The sequence below is a fragment of the Mustelus asterias genome, unplaced genomic scaffold (genome assembly GCF_964213995.1).
Source record: "Mustelus asterias unplaced genomic scaffold, sMusAst1.hap1.1 HAP1_SCAFFOLD_2348, whole genome shotgun sequence".
NCBI lineage: Eukaryota > Metazoa > Chordata > Chondrichthyes > Carcharhiniformes > Triakidae > Mustelus > Mustelus asterias.
The window spans coordinates 10,892-30,818 of record NW_027592293.1 but is presented as its reverse complement, the minus strand read 5'-3'; the positions used below and the strand labels follow the sequence as shown (position 1 = coordinate 30,818).

The 19,927-nt window shown below is 47.4% G+C and overlaps 1 protein-coding gene across 2 annotated transcripts in view; it reads right to left on the bottom strand.

Annotated features, from left to right (window-relative positions):
* Positions 1-18,770, bottom strand: part of LOC144489603 (interferon-induced protein 44-like) — a 38,364-nt gene extending 19,594 nt beyond the window's left edge. The window contains exons 1-4 of one of the 2 annotated variants that reach the window (XM_078207468.1): positions 18,293-18,770; positions 18,166-18,205; positions 8,861-8,905; positions 7,629-7,818 (exon numbers count right to left, since the gene is read on the bottom strand). In XM_078207468.1, the coding sequence (XP_078063594.1) occupies positions 7,629-7,818; positions 8,861-8,905; positions 18,166-18,205; positions 18,293-18,767 (750 nt within the window). In that variant the 5' untranslated portion in view covers positions 18,768-18,770. The remainder of the gene's footprint in view (positions 1-7,628; positions 7,819-8,860; positions 8,906-18,165; positions 18,206-18,292) is intronic. The other variant, XM_078207469.1, reaches the window with a different exon arrangement.
* Between the last annotated feature and the right edge of the window lie 1,157 nt (positions 18,771-19,927).

Sequence of the window (19,927 nt, the reverse complement as noted above, 5' to 3'; positions counted from 1 at the left end):
CCTCGTGGTATTATCGCTGGACTATTAATCCAGAAACTCAGCTATTGCTCTGGGGTCCCGGGTTCGAATCCTGCCACAGCAGATGGTGGAATTTGAATTCAATCAAAATATCTGGAATTAAAAACCTACTGATGACCATGAAACCATTGTCGATTGTCAGAAAAACCCATCTGGTTCGTTAATGTCCTTTAGAGAAGGAAATCTGCCATCCTTACTTGGTCTGACCTACATGTGGCTCCAGAGCCACAGCAATCCCTCCAAGGGTAACTAGGGATGGGCAATAAATGCTGGCCCCAGCGACGCCCATGTCCCATGAATGAATTAAAAAAAATGGCCAGGATTTTTTCACCCCCCGCACCCCCCCCCCCGCCCCACCCCCACCACCCAGCCAATGGGTTTTTCAGCAGCGGAGGTGGCTCATCACTGGCCCGCTGGTGGGATTTTCCAGTCCCGCTGGAGACAATGGCCATTTGCATTGCTCGCCAGTGCTGGAAAATCCCGGTCAAGGTCCGGGTCGTTAATCTTCCACTATGCTGGAGCGATTGACAAATCATGGCAATTATTCTCTGCCAATTACACTGCAACGTAGACACACACACTTACGGAAATGCCAGGCAGGGCAGGCCTGCTGCTAGGGCAAGCCTGCCCCAATCTCATGGTGCCTCTTGACCAGACACTTGCTGTTACCCTGGCTCTCACCCAACCTCCCAGAAACCAGTAACACCCCTCACTCCCCCCCACCCCCTCTTGTACACAAGTGTACGTATGAGCAGATATATGAACCTATAAAGCCACAGGCTAAGGGGTGGGAAGGCTGACAAAATGGTGAAAGTGTTGGGTGGGAAACTAACAGTTTCCTGCCATACTGCCAATGGTGGGAAAGTTGGTGGCTCAGCCAATCACTGGGTGGCTAATTGAGTTATCTAAGTGGCCACTTCTTGTTTCTGCAGGCATTTTACCTGCATCAAGAGGGGCCTGTATGACAAAGGGAGACTATTAGTTGAAACCTAGCAGCCGCCAGTGAGTTCCTGAGGGATCCTGGTGGTAATGACCATCCTTCAATGACTTCTCCATTGAACCTCACACCCCTGATCACCAGAGCCTGCCAGCCTGGTCCGAGCATCTCTCAAACCATTGTTAATTGTATTGAGTGAGGTTACCTACATAATCATTTCATGATTACTTGAGCACTTGTAAACAGGCACTTACTGACAGAGGAGTAGAGTGGTCTCAGGAGAAAGTTTCAATCTCAGCTTTATGCTACAGGTAGTCAGTATGTTTGGAAGGAATACAGCTCAGATGCTGGGAGGGCAGAATAATTACTCACTCCAACCTTGCAAGTGATTATGTTAAAGGAGAGTTAATGGACTTTTGTTTACTTAGGTTCCCCTGGAATTTCAGATCAGTGATTGACAGGGTCATGTGATGATGTGGTTTATGTGCAGTCCTGGATTTGGAGCAGAAAAAATAAAGTGATTTTGCAGAAAGTACTTGAAGTTTGGATGTTCTGGCTGAAGTTAGGAGAATTTTGTAGGCTTCTGAAAGCTCTATATCTCTCTGAAAGCTCCAAGGTTGACAACCCTCATTATAGCAAGTACATTTGTGATTGCTAATGATATTTAAAGTGGTGTTTTAAGTCTGTCAAAATAATGCTGCTTATTTGGAACTGAAACAGTGATATGTTAGAAATTGAAGTTGTTTCCTTTAATTTATGAAATATTGATCAGCTGTTAATGGTTAAGCTGCTTCATTTGTTGGAGTTGTATTTAAACTGTGTTATGAATAAAGCTCGTTTTGATAAAAGAACCCTAATTTGTCAGCGGAATAATTCCTGGAAGGAAATATTCTTTCCTCACATTTATGCCAAAATAGAAAAATTGTTGGTGTCCAGTCTAGCTTCATAACACACCTTGAGGTTCTGGTCCAGGACCCTAACTGTACTCAAAGGTGATTGACCACTGTGAATTTCAAACTGCCATCTCAACACTGGCCACCGCTAATGGTGGTGCTATTGAGCTGGCAGCACTCTGGGCAGCTCTTGGGTTGGCCGCTGTCCTTAATTTGATGGGGGCCCTGGCGGCTGCTGGTAACGTGCCACCCAGGGTCCTACCACTGGTTGAAATTTTTACCTTTGACAAGAAAATTCAACAAGGAGTCTGAAAGAACAAAGAACAATACAACACAGGAACAGGCCCTTCAGCTCTCCAAGCCCGCGCCGCTCCCTGGTCCAAACTAGACCATTCTTTTGTATCCCTCCATTCCCACTCCGTTCATGTGGCTATCTAGATAAGTCTTAAACGTTCCCAGTGTGTCCGCCTCCACCACCTTGCCCGGCAGCGCATTCCAGACCCCCACCACCCTCTGTGTAAAATACGTCCTTCTGATATCCGTGTTAACCGCCCCCCCCCCTCACCTTGAACCTATGACCCCTCATGAACGTCACCAAAGATCTGGGAAAAAGCTTCCCACCATTCACCCTATCTATGCCTTTCATAATTTTATACACCTCTATTACGTCACCCCTCATCCTCCGTCTTTCCAGTGAGAACAACCCCAGTTTACCCAATCTCTCCTCATAACTAAGCCCTTCCATACCAGGCAACATCCTGGTAAACCTCCTCTGCACTCTCTCTAAAGCCTCCACGTCTTTCTGGTAGTGTGGCGACCAGAACTGGGCGCAGTATTCCAAATGCGGCCGAACCAACGTTCTATACAACTGCAACATCAGACCCCAACTTTTATACTCTATGCCCCGTCCTATAAAGGCAAGCATGCCATATGCCTTATTCACTACCTTCTCCACCTGTGACGTCACCTTCAAGGATCTGTGGACTTGCACACCCAGGTCCCTCTGCGTATCTACACCCTTTATGGTTCTGCCATTTATCGTATAGCTCCCTCCTATGTTAGTTCTACCAAAATGCATCACTTCGCATTCATCAGGATTGAACTCCATCTGCCATTTCTTTGCCCAAATTTCCAGCCTATCTATATCCTTCTGTAGCCTCTGACAATGTTCCTCACTATCTGCAAGTCCAGCCATTTTCGTGTCGTCCGCAAACTTACTGATCACCCCAGTTACACCTTCTTCCAGATCGTTTATATAAATCATGAACAGCAGACGTCCCAATACAGAGCCCTGCGGAACACCACTAGTAAGAAGTTTAACAACACCAGGTTAAAGTCCAACAGGTTTATTTGGTAGCAAAAGCCACACAAGCTTTCGGAGCTCCAAGCCCCTTCTTCAGGTGAGTGGGAATTCTGTTCACAAACAGGGCATAGAAAGACACAGACTCAATTTACATGAATAATGGTTGGAATGCGAATACTTACAGCTAATCAAGTCTTTAAGATACAAACAACGTGAGTGGAGAGAGCATCAAGACAGGCGAAAAGGATCATAGAAGAAATCATAGAAACCCTACAGTACAGAAAGAGGCCATTCAGCCCATCGAGTCTGCACCGACCACAATCCCACCCAGGCCCTACCCCCATATCCCTACATATTTTACCCGCTAATCCCTCTAATCTACGCATCCCAGGACACTAAGGGGCAATTTTTAGCATGGCCAATCAACCTAACCCGCACATCTTTGGACTGTGGGAGGAAACCGGAGCACCCGGAGGAAACCCACGCAGACACGAGGAGAATGTGCAAACTCCACACAGACAGTGACCCAAGCCGGGAATCGAACCCAGGTCCCTGGAGCTGTGAAGCAGCAGTGCTAACCACTGTGCTACCGTGCCGCCCCATGTGTATTGTGTATTGTCTCCAGACAAGACAACCAGTGAAACTCTGCAGGTTCAGGCAAGCTGTGGCAACATCTCACCAAGGCCATCCCCACACCCCCACTTCTTGCCTTCAAACAACTGCACAACCTCAAACAGACCACTGTCCGCAGCAAACTACCCAGCCTTCAGGAGAACAGTGACCACGACACCACACAACCCTGCCACAGCAACCTCTGCAAGACGTGCCGGATCATCGACACAGATGCCATCATCTCACGTGAGAACACCATCCACCAGGTACACGGTACATACTCTTGCAACTCGGCCAACGTTGTCTACCTGATACGCTGCAGGAAAGGATGTCCCGAGGCATGGTACATTGGGGAAACTATGCAGACGCTGCGACAACGGATGAATGAACACCGCTCGACAATCACCAGGCAAGACTGTTCTCTTCCTGTTGGGGAGCACTTCAGCGGTCACGGGCATTCGGCCTCTGACATTCGGGTAAGCGTTTTCCAAGGCGGCCTTCACGACACACGACGGCGCAGAGTCGCTGAGCAGAAACTGATAGCCAAGTTCCGCACACACAAGGACGGCCTCAACCGGGATATTGGGTACATGTCACACTATTTGTAACCCACTGGCTGTCTTGTCTGGAGACAATACACATCCTTTTAGCCTGTCTTGATGCTCTCTCCACTCACGTTGTTTGTATCTTAAAGACTTGATTAGCTGTAAGTATTCGCATTCCAACCATTATTCATGTAAATTGAGTCTGTGTCTTTTTATGCCCTGTTTGTGAACAGAATTCCCACTCACCTGAAGAAGGGGCTTGGAGCTCCGAAAGCTTGTGTGGCTTTTGCTACCAAATAAACCTGTTGGACGTTAACCTGGTGTTGTTATACTTCTTACTATGTTTACCCCAGTCCAACGCCGGCATCTCCACATCATGAACACCACTAGTCACAGGCATCCAGCCGGAAAAAGACCCTTCCACTACCACCCTCTGTCTTCTGTGACCAAGCCAGTTCTCCACCCATCTAGCCACCTCCCCCTTTATCCCATGAGATCCAACCTTTTGCACCAACCTACCATGAGGGACTTTGTCAAACACTTTACTAAAGTCCATAAAGACGACATCCTCGTCAACCATTCTAGTCACTTCTTCAAAAAACTCCACCAGGTTAGTGAGGCATGGCCTCCCTCTCACAAAACCATGTTGACTATCGTTAATGAGTTTATTCCTTTCTAAATGCGCATACATCCTATCTCTAAGAATCCTCTCCAACAACTTCCCGACCATGGACATCAAGCTCACCGACCTATAATTTCCCGGGTTATTGTTCCTACTCTTCTTAAATAACGGGACCACATTAGCTATCCTCAAGTCCTCTGGGACCTCACCTGTGTCTAGTGACGAGACAAAGATTTGCATCAGAGGCCCAGCGATTTCATCTCTCGTCTCCCTGAGCAGCCTGGGATAGATTCCATCAGGCCCTGGAGATCTGTCAGTCTGTATATCCCCAAAAAAACCTAACACTTCCTCCCTTGTAATGGAGATTTTCTCTTAATGGGTCAACACTCCCCTCCGAGACACTCCCAGTCAACACATCCCTCTCCTTTGTGAATACCGACGCAAAGTATTCATTTAGGATCTCCCCTACTTCTTTGGGCTCTAAGCACAATTCCCCACTTTTGTCCCTGAGAGGTCCGATTTTTTCCCTGACAACCCTTTTGTTCCTAACGTATGAATAAAATGCCTTGGGATTCTCCTTAATCCTGTCTGCCAAGGACATTTCGTGACCCCTTTTTGCCCTTCTAATTCCTCGTTTGAGTTCTTTCCTATTTTCTTTGTACTCCTCCAGAGCTCCCTCCGTTTTTAGCTGCCTGGACCTAACGTACGCCACTCTTTTCTTTTTGACCAATCCCTCAATTTCCCTGATTATCCACGGTTCTCAAATCCTACCCTTCCTATCCTTTTTTACAGGGACATGCCTATCCTGCAGCCCTAACAACTGTTCCTTGAAAGACTCCCACATGCCAGATGTGGATTTACCCTCAAACAACCTCTCCCAATCAACAGCTGCCAATTTCTGCCTAATCCCACTAAAGTTAGCCTTCCCCCAATCCAACACCTTACCCTTGGGACACCACTCATCCTTTTCCATCACTATCCTAAAGCTAACAGAATTGTGGTCACTATTTGCTACATGTTCCCCTACCAAAACTTTGAAGACCTGACTGGGCTCATTCCCCAGTACTAGGTCCAGTATGGCCCCCTCTCTAGTCGGGCTATCTACATATTGTTCCAAAGAACCTTCCTGTACGCATTTTACAAATTCCTCCCCATTCAGACTCCCAGCCCTACGCGATTTCCAGTCTATACCAGGGAAATTGAAGTCTCCCACTGCAACAACCCTATTTCTCCTGCACCTATCCGTTATCTTCTCTCATATCCGTTCTTCCACTTCCCTTGGGCTGTTGGGGGGCCTGTAGTACACCCCCAACATAGTGACTGCGCCCTTCCTGTTTCTGAGCTCCAGCCACAGTGACTCATTACACAACCCCTCTGAATTGTTCTCCCTCTGCACCGCTGTAATATGCTCTCTAACTAATACTGCTACTCCCCCACCTCTTTTGGCCCCTCCTCTGTCTCGCCTAAAACACTTGTACCCCGGAATATTCAGCGGCCAGTCCTGTCCCTCTTTCAACCAAGTCTCTGTCACCGCAACCACATCCAAATTCCTCGTGAGCATTAAGGCCCTAAGTTCATCTGTCTTACCTGCTACGCTCCTTGCATTGAAGTAGATGCACTCCAGACCTCCAGGCCCAGTGAGGTCATCCTCCCCCAGAGTGCTCTTCTTCTTTGCCAGCCTTAGAATCATAGAAACCCTATAGTACAGAAAGAGGCCATTCGGCCCATCGAGTCTGCACCGATCACAATCCCAGGCCCTATCCCCATATCCCTACATATTTTACCCGCTAATCCCTCTAATCTACGCATCCCAGGACACTAAGGGGCAATTTTAGCATGGCCAATCAACCTAACCCGCACATCTTTGGACTGTGGGAGGAAACCGGATCACCCGGAGGAAACCCACGCAGACACGAGGAGAATGTGCAAACTCCACACAGACAGTGATCCAAGCCGGGAATCGAACCCAGGTCCCTGGAGCTGTGAAGCAGCAGTGCTAACCACTGTGCTACCGTGCCGCCCTTCCTGGCCCCAAGCTCGTCCCCAGCCTCTACACTTGTAGACCTACTTCCTCAGGAGGCTAAGGAAATTTGGCATGTCCGTTACGACTCTCACCAACTTTTATAGATGTACCATAGAAAGTATTCTTTCTGGTTGTATCACAGCTTGGTATGGCTCCTGCTCTGCCCAAGACCGCAAGGAACTACAAAGGGCCATGAACGTAGTCCAATCCATCACTCAAACCAGCCTCCCATCCATTGACTCCGTCAACACTTCCCAGTGTCCCAGCAAAGCAGCCAGCATAATTAAGGACCCCACGCACCCCGGACATTCTCTCTTTCATCTTCTTCCGTCGGGAAAAAGATACAAAAGTCTGAGATCACGTACCAACTGACTCAAGAACAGCTTCTTCCCTGCTGCCATCAGACCTTGGAATGGACCTACCTCACACTAAGTTGATCTTTCCCTACACCCTAGCTATGACTGTAACACTACATTCTGCGCTCTCTCCTTTCCTTCTCTATGAACGGTATGCTTTGTCTGTATATTGCGCAAGAAACAATACTTTTCACGGTATACTACTATATGTGACAATAATAAATCAAATCAAATCGTGTTCAGGGAAGATGGGTAGCAGAAAATATTCACACGAAAATAATAAACCACACCGTGCTTTTGACTGCACTTCTAGGGTTACCATTTCGGTGCCGGTTATTCCTCCAGCCAAAGCCCGATTGGTGACAACACCACGGAAAATCGAATTGACCGAGTTGATGAAGCTGGACTTTCCTCCTCCAATTGGTCCAATGAGTAAAACCCTTGCCTTGGGCACAGTGTTTCTATATAACTTGTAGCTTTGGATGGATTGGATCAGTTTGAGTCTCCTCCTGTTGGTAAGAGCATTGATATTATCAACATCAGAATTTTTATCGTCCAACCTCCCTAAGTATCCCTCACCGTGAGTTGGATGATACATTGGTAGAAGCATTAGAATAAAGGATTGCTTTAAACTACCAGCAGAATACGAGCTGGGGGTGGCAGAGAGAAACCACCCACCCCCATCCCCCTCTGCCCCAGCTCACCAAGTCTTGCGGAGGTATAACCCAACTTGAGGGCATCCCTCATTTAATGCTACCATTGAGCTACAGTTGCCAAGTGAACACATGTCTGAAGCTCTGGAAGGGTGGCAAATCAGTCAGTGCTCCGTGTTGTTGAGCAAGAGGACAGATGAACTAGAGAAAGGTGATTTTGGGGGGGTGCGGTGATGCGGTGATAGAGAGAAGGGCGCATTCAGTCCAGCTAACAGAGCTGGCTTCTTTTCTTGCTCCTTCCAGCCTCACCAAAATGGCACGGTGGCACAGTGGTTAGCATTACTGCCTCACAGCGCCAGGGATCCAGGTTCGATTCCTGGCTTGGGTCACCGTCTGTGTGGAGTCTGCACATTCTCCCCGTGTCTGCGTGGGTTTCCTCTCTCAGTCCGAAAGACATGCTGGTTAGGGTGCATTGGCCGTGCTAAATTCTCCCTTAGTGCACCTGAACAGGCACCAGAGTGTGGCGACTAGGGGATTTTCACAGTAACTTCATTGCAGTGATAATGTAAGCCTACTCATGACACAAATAAACTTTAAATAAGACACTTGCTCAGTTATTTTGCAGGCAGTATGCAAATAAACCAGGGCACCCAGTCAAAATGGGCAGTGCAGATTTACATTTTTGCAGTTCTCTCAGGACTGGGCACATGCTCAATCGCACCAGGTACTTGTGGCCAATTCAGACCCATGTTATTGAGATCTGAAATGTGGGAGATCTTTTTAGATCGAGTGCATTCTGAGTACACCCCATAGCACTGCTGAGTGGTGGAGAGTGAGGAACTAGACATAGAGAAATTGGGCTGATTGTCTTGTCTTACAGATAAAAAACGACAGGTACCTGAATGGGTGTAAATGGTATTCATCATGGCGTGAAATTAAGGAACTGGAAAAAAAAAGAAAAAAATGACCAAATTCAATTTAATTATCGATCACATTTATCACAGGTACATTAAAATGTTTTTTGGGCCCAAACACGGCAAAAGTATAATGCCAATGTCAGTAAAACAAAGGAGATAGTCATCGACTACAGGAAGTGCAGTGTAAGACATGCCCCTGTCTACATCAACGGGGATGGAGCAGAAATGGTCAAGAGCTTCAGGTTTCTAGGTGTCCAGATCACCAACAACCTGTCCCGGTCCCCCCCATGCCGACACTATAGTTAAGAAAGCCCCACCAACGACTTTACTTTCTTAGGTGCCTAAGGAAATTTGGCATGTCCGCTGCGACTCTCACCAACGTTTACAGATGCTCCGTAGAAATCATTCTTTCTGGTTGTTGCTTGGTATGGCTCCTGCTCTGCCCAAGACCGCAAGATGCCGGCGTTGGACTGGGGTAAACAAGGAGCAGCGCTCCGAAAGCTAATGGCATTTGCTACCAAATAAACCTGTTGGACTTTAACAGGACCGCAAGCCCAGTCCATCACTCAAATCAGCCTCCCATCCATTGATTCTGTCCACACTTTCCGCTGCCTCGGAAAAGCAGCCAGCATAATTAAGAATCCCACGCAACCCAGACAAATGGGGCGATTCTCCCATTCTGTACCGCTAATTTTTTGGCGGGTTGGGCCGGGAGATTTGCGCGTGCACCGATTCACGGGGTTCGTGCATGCATTCCCGACGTGCGCATTTCCCACCGACGGATATCCGGCGCAGTCGGCACCACACTGGGAACCGGCGGGAACAGCAGGTAAGTAAGTTTGGTTTTATTTTAATGCTATTTGAATGTGATTATCGGGCCCGGGACTGAATTCTCCGGGCCCGATAGCATCTCTCATCCTGCCAGTACAATTTCACTCTGGCGGGGTTTAGAGTAGCTCCTTGCTTTCGTGGAAGTAGCGGGAGACCCCACTGGAACGAGGGGGGCCATTGGAGCCCCCCAGGGGTTGGGCAGTGAGGGGGTGGTGCCCATCCTGGAATGGACACCCTGGCAGTGCCAGCCTGTGCCCCCTGGCACTGCCTAAGCATCAAAGTGCCCATGCACAGGGGGCAACTTGACACTGCTCATCGGGAATTGGGCAGTGCCAAGTGGACAGGGCCAGCTAGGGGTGGGGCCTTGGGGCAAGTCTTAGGGGCATTCAGTGAGGATGGGGTGTCCCGCTGCCACTCTGTATGGGGATCGGTCGGAACTGGAGGGAGGCCAGCGATCGGGACAGGCTGTGGGGTCGGCCTCCCATTTGGGGAGGGGGGGTTGGGGCGCATTGTCACTGCTGGGGAGGGGGGGTGCTGGAGATTGGGGTGTTCCAGGACTGAAGGGAGGGTTCGGGGCTGGACCAGGAATGGTCACAGTGGCCGTGATCAGGCCGTGGCGAGGGGGGGGGAATGGAGGGGCAGCACTGCGAGAGCCTGGGCTGGCCAGCAAAGTGCAGGCTGACAGTTCGGGGTCATTGCGCATCTGCAGAGTTCCGGAACTGAGAGACTCCGGCGTGAATAGGCCCTGCCCCCCCAAACTTTTAATAAGATTTGAACTTGAACTCCCACTGAAAAAACGATCGTGATTTACACGAGTTTTCCCGCGAATTTAGCACTGAGGTTTGGGAGAATCACCCCCATACTCTTTTCCACCTTCTTCCATCGGGCGAAAGATACAAAAGTCTGAGGTCACGTACCAACCGACTCAAGAACAGCTTCTTCCCTGCTGCCATCAGACTTTTGAATGGACCGACCTCGCACTAAGTTGATCTTTCTCTGCACCCTAGCTGTGACTGTAACACTACATTCTGCACTCCCTCCTTTCCTTCTCTATGAACGTTATGCTTTGTCTGTATAGCGCGCAAGAAACAATACTTTTCAGTGTATACTAATACATGCCGAATTTGGAGTGTTGTGTGCAGTTTTGGTCACCTAGTTACAGGAAGGGTGTAAATAAGGTTGAAAGAGTGCAGAGAAGGTTCACAGGGATGTTGCTGGGACTTGAGAAGCTGAGTTACAGAGAGAGATTGAATAGGTTGGGACTTTATTCCCTGGAGCTTAGATGATTGAGGGGAGATTTGATAGAGGTGTATAAGATCTTGATGGGTATAGATAGAGTGAATGCAAGCAGGCTTTTTCCGCTGAGGCTAGGGGAGAAAAAAACCAGAGGGCATGGGTTAAGGGTGAAAGGAGAAAAGTTTAAAGGGAATATTAAGGGGGGGCTTCTTCACGCAGAGAGTGGTGGGAGTGTGGAATGAGCTACCGGATAAAGTGGTAAATGCGGGGTCACTTTTAACATTTAAGAAAAACTTGGACGGGTTCATGGATGAGAGGGGTGTGGAGGGATATGGTCCAAGTGCAGGTCAGTGGGACTAGGCAAAAAATGGTTCGGCACAGACAAGAAGGGCCAAAAGGCCTGTTTCTGAACTGTAATTTTCTATGGTTCTATGTGATAATAATAAATCAAATCTAATCAAGAATAGTTATTATAAAAACCCACAAAAATTATCATTTATCTTCTCTGTGACCTCTAAACCCAAAGTTGTAAAGAAAATTTTACATGTCTTTAAAATGTCTTTTAATGATCTGCACAGGGATCAGCTGTTATTTTCTTGGATAATAAGAAATACAATCCATGTGACCTGGTGAGCTTGACCTGGAAGCAGTACGAATAGGAAGAAAAATAGGTTACGGACAATTTGTGGCAAGAGACAAAGAAGTTGTAGCAGGGGAGGACAGAGAAGGCACATTTACAAGGAGCTATATGTGTAATGTCTTCAGCTGCTTCATCAATGACCTTCCCTCCAACATAAGGTCAGAAGTGGGGATGTTCGCCGATGATTGCACAATGTTCATAACCATTCCTGACTCCTCAGATACTGAAGCAGTCCATGTTCAAATGCAACAAGATCTGGACAATATCCAGGCTTGGGCTGACAAGTGGCAAGTAACATTCACGCCACACAAATGGCAGCAATGACCATCACCAACAAGAGACATCCTTACCATCGCCCCTTGACATTCAATGGTCTAACCATCACTGAATCCCTCACTGTCAACATCCTTGGGGTTACCATTGACCAGAAACTCAACTGGACTCAACACATAAACACAGTGGCTACAAGAGCAGGTCAGAGGCTAGGAATACTGCGGAGAGTAACTCACCTCCTGGCTCCCCAGAGCCTATCCACCAACTACAAGGCACAAGTCAGGAGTGTGATGGAACACTCCCCACTTGCCTGGATGGGTGCAGCTCCAACAACACTCAAGAAGCTTGACACCATCCGGGACAAAGCAGCCCACTTGATTAGCACCACATCTACAAACATTCAATCTCTCCACCACCGACGCTCAGTAGCAGCAGTGTGTACTATCTACAAGATGCACTGCAGCAATTTACTAAAGATCCTTAGACAGCACCTTCCAAACCCACGACCACTTCCATCTAGAAGGACAGGGGCAGCTGATACATGGGAATACCACCACCTGCAATTTTCCCTCCAAGCCACTCACCATCCTGACTTGGAAATATATCGCTGTTCCTTCATAGTCGCTGGGTCAAAATACTGGAATTCCCTCCCGAACGGCATTGTGGGTCAACCCACAGAACATGGACTGCAGCGATTCAAGAAGGCAGCTCACCACCATCTTCTCAAGGGCAACTAGGGATGGGCAATAAATGCTGACCAACCAGCCATGCCCATGTCCCATGAATGAATAAAAAAAAATATGATGTGTAATGGGATGTGAGGAAAAACCGAGAGGGTGGTGATGGTCTGGAATGCGCTGCCTGGGAGGGTGGTAGAAGCGAGTTGCCTCACATCCTTTAAAAAGTATCTGGATGAGCACTTGGCACATCATAACATTCAGGGCTATGGGCCAAGTGCTGACAGATGGGGTTAGGTGGGGGTTCAGGTGTTTCTAATGTGTCGGTACAGGCTCGATGGGTCAAAAGGCCCCTTCTGCGTTGCATGGTTCTATGATTCTATGCTGGGCTTCTTTATATCATTCTCCCATTCGATTGTGGGTTAATAAAGTCATGTCTTGAAATCAGTACATGAGTTTCATGAGTCTCTGTATTTAGCAATACATAGCCTCAAAGTAAACCCACAACAAGAAGGGCCAAATCCATCAAGCGAGTAAAGTGAGAGGTCCTACATTCCACAGGTTGGAAAGACTGAGATTGCACATGGTTCCACATTTGTGCAGAAAGGGATATGAATATTTGTAATCTCATGTGGAAGTCTGTGTTATATCTGCTGACCCATATGTCATTTATAGTTTGTAGCAACCTTAATTTGCATGTTAATTTATATTTAATTTTTGAGAATTCTGATTCGGGTTAAAGTAAAAGCTACCAAAAGTGGAATCTTCTCAGTAACCTCTTCATTTGGGGGTTATTCAATAAGTTTGGTTATTTTGATTTATGGTTCTACCATGGGGATTTTACATATCTCCATTTTTAAAAATTAATTTTAGAACATAGAACATAGAACAGTACAGCACAGAACAGGCCCTTCGGCCCACGATGTTGTGCCGAGCTTTATCTGAAACCAAGATCAAGCTATCCCACTCCCTATCATCCTGGTGTGCTCCATGTGCCTATCCAATAACCGTTTAAATGTTCCTAAAGTGTCTGACTCCACTATCACTGCAGGCAGTCCATTCCACACTCCAACCACTCTCTGCGTAAAGAACCTACCTCTGATATCCTTCCTATATCTCCCACCATGAACCCTATAGTTATGCCCCCTTGTAATAGCTCCATCCACCCGAGGAAATAGTCTTTGAACGTTCACTCTATCTATCCCCTTCATCATTTTATAAACCTCTATTAAGTCTCCCCTCAGCCTCCTCCGCTCCAGAGAGAACAGCCCTAGCTCCCTCAACCTTTCCTCATAAGACCTACCCTCCAAACCAGGCAGCATCCTGGTAAATCTCCTCTGCACTCTTTCCAGCGCTTCCACATCCTTCTTATAGTGAGGTGACCAGAACTGCACACAATATTCCAAATGTGGTCTCACCAAGGTCCTGTATTGTTGCAGCATAACCCCACGGCTCTTAAACTCCAACCCCCTGTTAATAAAAGCTAACACACTATAGGCCTTCTTCACAGCTCTATCCACTTGAGTGGCAACCTTTAGAGATCTGTGGATATAGACCCCAAGATCTCTCTGTTCCTCCACAGTCTTCAGAACCCTACCTTTGACCCTGTAATCCACATTTAAATTAGTCCTACCAAAATGAATCACCTCACATTTATCAGGGTTAAACTCCATTTGCCATTTTTCAGCCCAGCTTTGCATCCTATCTATGTCTCTTTGCAGCCTACAACAGCCCTCCACCTCATCCACTACTCCACCAATCTTGGTGTCATCAGCAAATTTACTGATCCACCCTTCAGCCCCCTCCTCTAAGTCATTAACAAAAATCACAAAGAGCAGAGGACCAAGCACTGACCCTGTGGCACTCCGCTAGCAACCTGCCTCCAATCTGAAAATTTTCCATTCACCACCACCCTCTGTCTTCGATCAGACAGCCAGTTACCTATTCAATCGGCCAACTTTCCCTCTATCCCACACCTCCTCACTTTCATCATAAGCCGACCATGGGGGACCTTATCAAATGCCTTACTAAAATCCATGTATACGACATCAACTGCCCTACCTTCATCAACACACTTAGTTACCTCCTCAAAAAAATCAATCAAATTTGTGAGGCACGACTTGCCCTTCACGAATCCGTGCTGATTATCCCGGATTAATCCGCATCTTTCTAAATGGTCGTAAATTCCATCCCTAAGGACCTTTTCCATCAATTTACCAACCACCGAAGTAAGACTAACTGGTCTATAATTACCAGGGTCATTTCTATTCCCTTTCTTAAACAGAGGAACAACATTCGCCATTCTCCAGTCCTCTGGCGCCATCCCCGTGGACAGCGAGGACCCAAAGATCAAAGCCAAAGGCTCTGCAATCTCATCCCATGCCTCCCAAAGAATCCTAGGATATATTTCATCAGGCCCAGGGGACTTATCGACCTTCAGTTTATTCAAAACTGCCAGGACATCCTCCCTCCGAACATCTATTTCCTCCAGCCTATTAGCCTGTAACCCCTTCTCTTCCTCAAAAACATGGCCCCTCTCCTTGGTGAACACTGAAGAAAAGTATTCATTCATCACCTCGCCTATCTCTACTGACTCCATACACAAGTTCCCACTACTGTCCTTGACCGGCCCTAACCTCACCCTGGTCATTCTTTTATTCCTCACATAAGAGTAAAAAGCCTTGGGGTTTTCCTTGATCCGACCCGCCAAGGACTTCTCATGTCCCCTCCTAGCTCTCCTAAGCCCCTTTTTCAGCTCATTCATTGCTAACTTGTAACCCTCAATCGAGCCATCCCTACATAAGCTTCCCTCTTCCTTTTCACAAGACATTCCACCTCTTTCGTGAACCATGGTTGCCTCACTCGGCCATTTCCTCCCTGCCTGACAGGGACATAGAAATCATAGAAATCATAGAAGCCCTACAGTGCAGAAGGAGGCCATTCGGCCAATCGAGTCTGCACCGACCACAATCCCACCCAGGCCCTACCCCCACATATTTACCCACTAATGCCTCTAACCTACACATTTTAGGATTCTAAGGGGCAACTTTTAACCTGGCCAATCAACCTAACCCGCACATCTTTGGACTGTGGGAGGAAACCGGAGCACCCGGAGGAAACCCACGCAGACACGAGAAGAATGTGCAAACTCCACACAGACAGTGACCCGAGCCGGGAATCGAACCCAGGACTCTGGAGCTGTGAAGCAGCAGTGCTAACCACTGCGCTACCGTGCCGCCCCATACCTATCAAGGACACCCAGTATTTGTTCCTTGAAAAAGTTCCACTTTTCATTGGTGCCTTTCCCTGACAGTTTCTGTTCCCAACTTATGCCCCCTAATTCTTGCCAATCGCATCATAATTACCTCTCCCCCAATTGTAAACCTTGCCCTGCCGTACGGCCCTATCCCTCTCCATTGCAATAACAAAAGACACCGAATTGTGGTCACTATCTCCAAAGTGCTCTCCCACAACCAAATTTAACACTTGGCCCGGTTCATTTCCCAGTACCAAATCCAATGTGGCCTCACCTATTGTCGGCCTATCCACATATTGTGTCAGGAAACCCTCCTGCACACACTGCACAAAAACTGCCCCATCCGAACTATTTGACATACAAAGGTTCCAATCAATATTTGGAAAGTTAAAGTCCCCCATGACAACTACCCTGTGACCCCCACACATATCCATAATCTGCTTAGCAATTTCTTCCTCCACATCTCTATTACTATTTGGGGGCCTATAGTAAACTCCTAACAACGTGACCGCTCCTTTCCTATTTCTAACCTCAGCCCATATTACCTCAGTGTGCAGATCCCCCACGAAGTGCCTTTCCGCAGCTGTTAAACTATCCTTGATTAACAATGCTACTCCTCCACCTCTTTTACCAGCTTCCCTACGCTTACTGAAACATCTATACCCCGGAACGTCCAACAACCATTCCTGTCCTTGTTCTACCCACGTCTCCGTAATGGCCACAACATCGTAGTCCCAAGTACCAATCCACGCCCCAAGTTCATCTACCTTGTTCCGGATGCTCCTTGCATTGAAGTAGACACACTTCAACCCACCTTCCTGTCTACCGGTACCCACCCTTGACCCTGATACCTTCCCCAATACCTCACCATCCTCAACACTGACTTCTGGACTACAACTCCTTTTCCCACTCCCCTGACAAATTACTTTAAACCCCCCTGAAGAGCCGTATCAAATTTCCCTCCCAGGATATTGGTGCCCCTCTGGTTCAGGTGCACCCTGTCCTGTTTGTACAGGTCCCACCTTCCCCAGAATGTGTTCCAATTATCCACGTATCTGAAACCCTCCCTCCTACACCATCCCTGCAACCACATGTTTAACTGCACTCTCTCCCTGTTCCTCAACTCACTATCACATGGCACTGGCAATGTACCAGAGATGACCACATGTTTTGTCTTGGCTCTCAGCTTCCAGCCCAGCTCCCGAAATTCCTGTTTTAAATCCCCATCCCTTCTCTTACCTATGTCGTCGGTACCAATGTGTACCACGACTTGTGACTGTTTCCCCTCCCCCTTCAGAATCCGGAAAACACGGTCCGAGACGTCACGGACCTTGGCATCCGGTAGGCAACATACCATCCGTGAGTCTCTTTTTTGCTGCCACAGAACCGCCTATCTATCCCTCTCACTAACGAGTCCCCAATAACTATTGCCCTCCTGCTCTGCCCCTTACCCTCCCGAGCCACAGAGACGGAAACAGTGCTGGAGATCCTCTCATTGCGGCTCACCACTGGTATGTCGTCCCCCTCAACCGTATCCAAAGTGGAATACTTGTTGCTAAGGGGAACTACCACAGGGGATCCCTGCACGGACTGCTTCCTCCCAGCCCCTCTCACCCTCACCCATCTGTTTTCATTCCTCGGAGTAACTGTATCCCTAAAGCTTCTGTCTATGGCCACCTCTGCGTCCCTAATGATCCTAAGTTCATCCAACTCCAGCTCCAGTTCCCTAACACAGTTTTGGAGGAGCTGCAGATGGGTGCACTTCCCACAGATGTAATCAGCAGGGACACTGACGTCGTCCCTCACCTCAAACATAGTGCAAGAGGAACATAGCACTGCCTTCACACCCATCCCCTCTAGATACCTTGCCAGTACCAGGGAGAAACAGCAAAAATGAATTAAACTCACCCCTGCTCGCCCTGTCCCCCGAAGCCCTGTGAGCCAAAGCCCTTATAGCTCACACTCTGCTTCCCACAAGCCCTGTGAGCCAAAGCCCTTATAGCTCACACTCTGCTTCCCACAAGCCCTGTGAGCCAAAGCCCTTATAGCTCACACTCTGCTTCCCACACACTCCGCTGCCCGCTGTATACTGCAGCCTACCTTTTGTACTTCGCGTGCTTAAAAAACCCTTCCCAGACTCCTTAGCAGCCCACTTCCGGTTTTCACTTTAAACTTAAGAAAAATACTACTACAAAAGTAAAGGCCAAAAAAAAAACACACACTAACTGACTAATTAAATAAATAAATAATTCAATCAATCAATCTCTCACCAGCACTCCTGCCTCCAATCACTCCCTCTCTGCTTGCTCCAGTGGAACAATGAACAATTTTGCGCTCAATAATTAAGCAGAAATAAAGCATGAAAGAACTTACCCAGCATTCAAGTTTATTTTTCTCCAGGGAGCTTTTAACTCTGAAAAACACAATTGAAAAAAAAAAACAGACTTGGTATCAGCACCACATCTGATGAATAATCTTGGTAAAATGAAAGGGTCCTTACCTTCCACACGGTAAACTTCACACTCTACAAGATCTACATTGTCCTCAAACGGGAGATTTTTCTTAGACCAGCTGGACTGACCAAGATTAGATATTTTTTTTTTGCCATAAGGCAAAAACACTCTGCTTCCGAAGCTGGGGCCGTGTTGCAGAAGAGAAAGATGATCCACAGTTCTGGGTTCAACATCAAACTTCTTTACACTCCCAGCATCATTAAGTTGAAACAGAAAAGCCTTGTCATCCATTTTACTTTCATCAGTGCCAAAATCTTCACTTGTGTAACCTCCAAAAATGCACTGAGAATCTTTGTACCCAACAGTTAATGTTGGCCCTTGTCCATCACATTTATCATGGAAAGCCTTCGCACTGAATCCATGGACACTCGCTTTATAAAGTAAATGTAAGTTTACTTTCCCGAGAATTTCAGATAAATCTTTCTGATTTTTCGCTGTGAGACGCGATGTTATCGCAGACATGCTGAAATCTAGAAAATATTTGATTAAGTTAGATTTTATTAAAACAGATTAGAAACATAGAAACACAGAAAAACTACAGCACAAAACAGGCCCTTTGGCCCCACAAGTTGTGCCGAATATATCCCTACCTTTTAGGCCTACCCATAACCCGCCATCCTATTAAGTCCTATGTACTCACCCAGGAGTCTCTTAAAAGACCCTATTGAGTTTGCCTCCACCACCACTGACGGCAGCCGATTCCACTCGCCCACCACCCTCTGTGTGAAACACTTCCCCCTAACATTTCCCCTGTACCTACCCCCCCAGCACCTTAAACCTGTGTCCTCTCGTAGCAGCCATTTCCACCCTGGGAAAAAGCCTCTGAGAGTCCACCCGATCGATGCCTCTCAACATCTTATATACCTCTATTAGGTCTCCTCTCATCCTATGTCTCTCCAACGAGGCTCCCTCAGCCTGTCCTCATAAGGCATGCCACTCAATCCAGGCAACATCCTTGTAAATCTCCTCTGCACTTGCATAACTCTGCATTAATTCTGGTTTGCTGAGAAGAAAAATATTTAAGCAAGTACTCTTGCCCAAAACCTAAATCTGTGTCCGCTAATCCTTGTATCATCAGCAAATGAGAATGATTGGGATTTTTCCAAGACAATTCGAAATGCCAAATCTCCCACACTGCACTGCAGAGTGCCCGAGTGTGAACCACACCAAAAACCAGTGGGCAGGGCCTATTCCTGTTGGAGAGGCCGGCAGCAGAGCGCTGAGCGGGCAACTGCGCGTTCACCAATCTGTCATAGAGTCATAGAGGATTACAGCATGGAAGCAGGCCCTTTGGCCCAACTTGTCCATGCCACCCTTTCTTTTTTAAAACTCCTAAGCTAATCCCAATTGCCCGCATTTGGCCCATATCCCTCTATACCCATCGTACCCAAGTAACTATCTAAATGCTTTTTAAAAGACAAAATTGTACCCGCCTCTACTACTACCTCTGGCAGCTTGTTCCAGACACTCACCACCCTCTGTGTGAAAAAATTGCCCCTCTGGACACTTCCGTATCTCTCCCCTCTCACCTTAAACCTATGCCCTCTAGTTTTAGACTCCCCTATCTTTGGGAAAAGATATTGACTATCTAGCTGATCTGTGCCCCTCATTATTTTATAGAC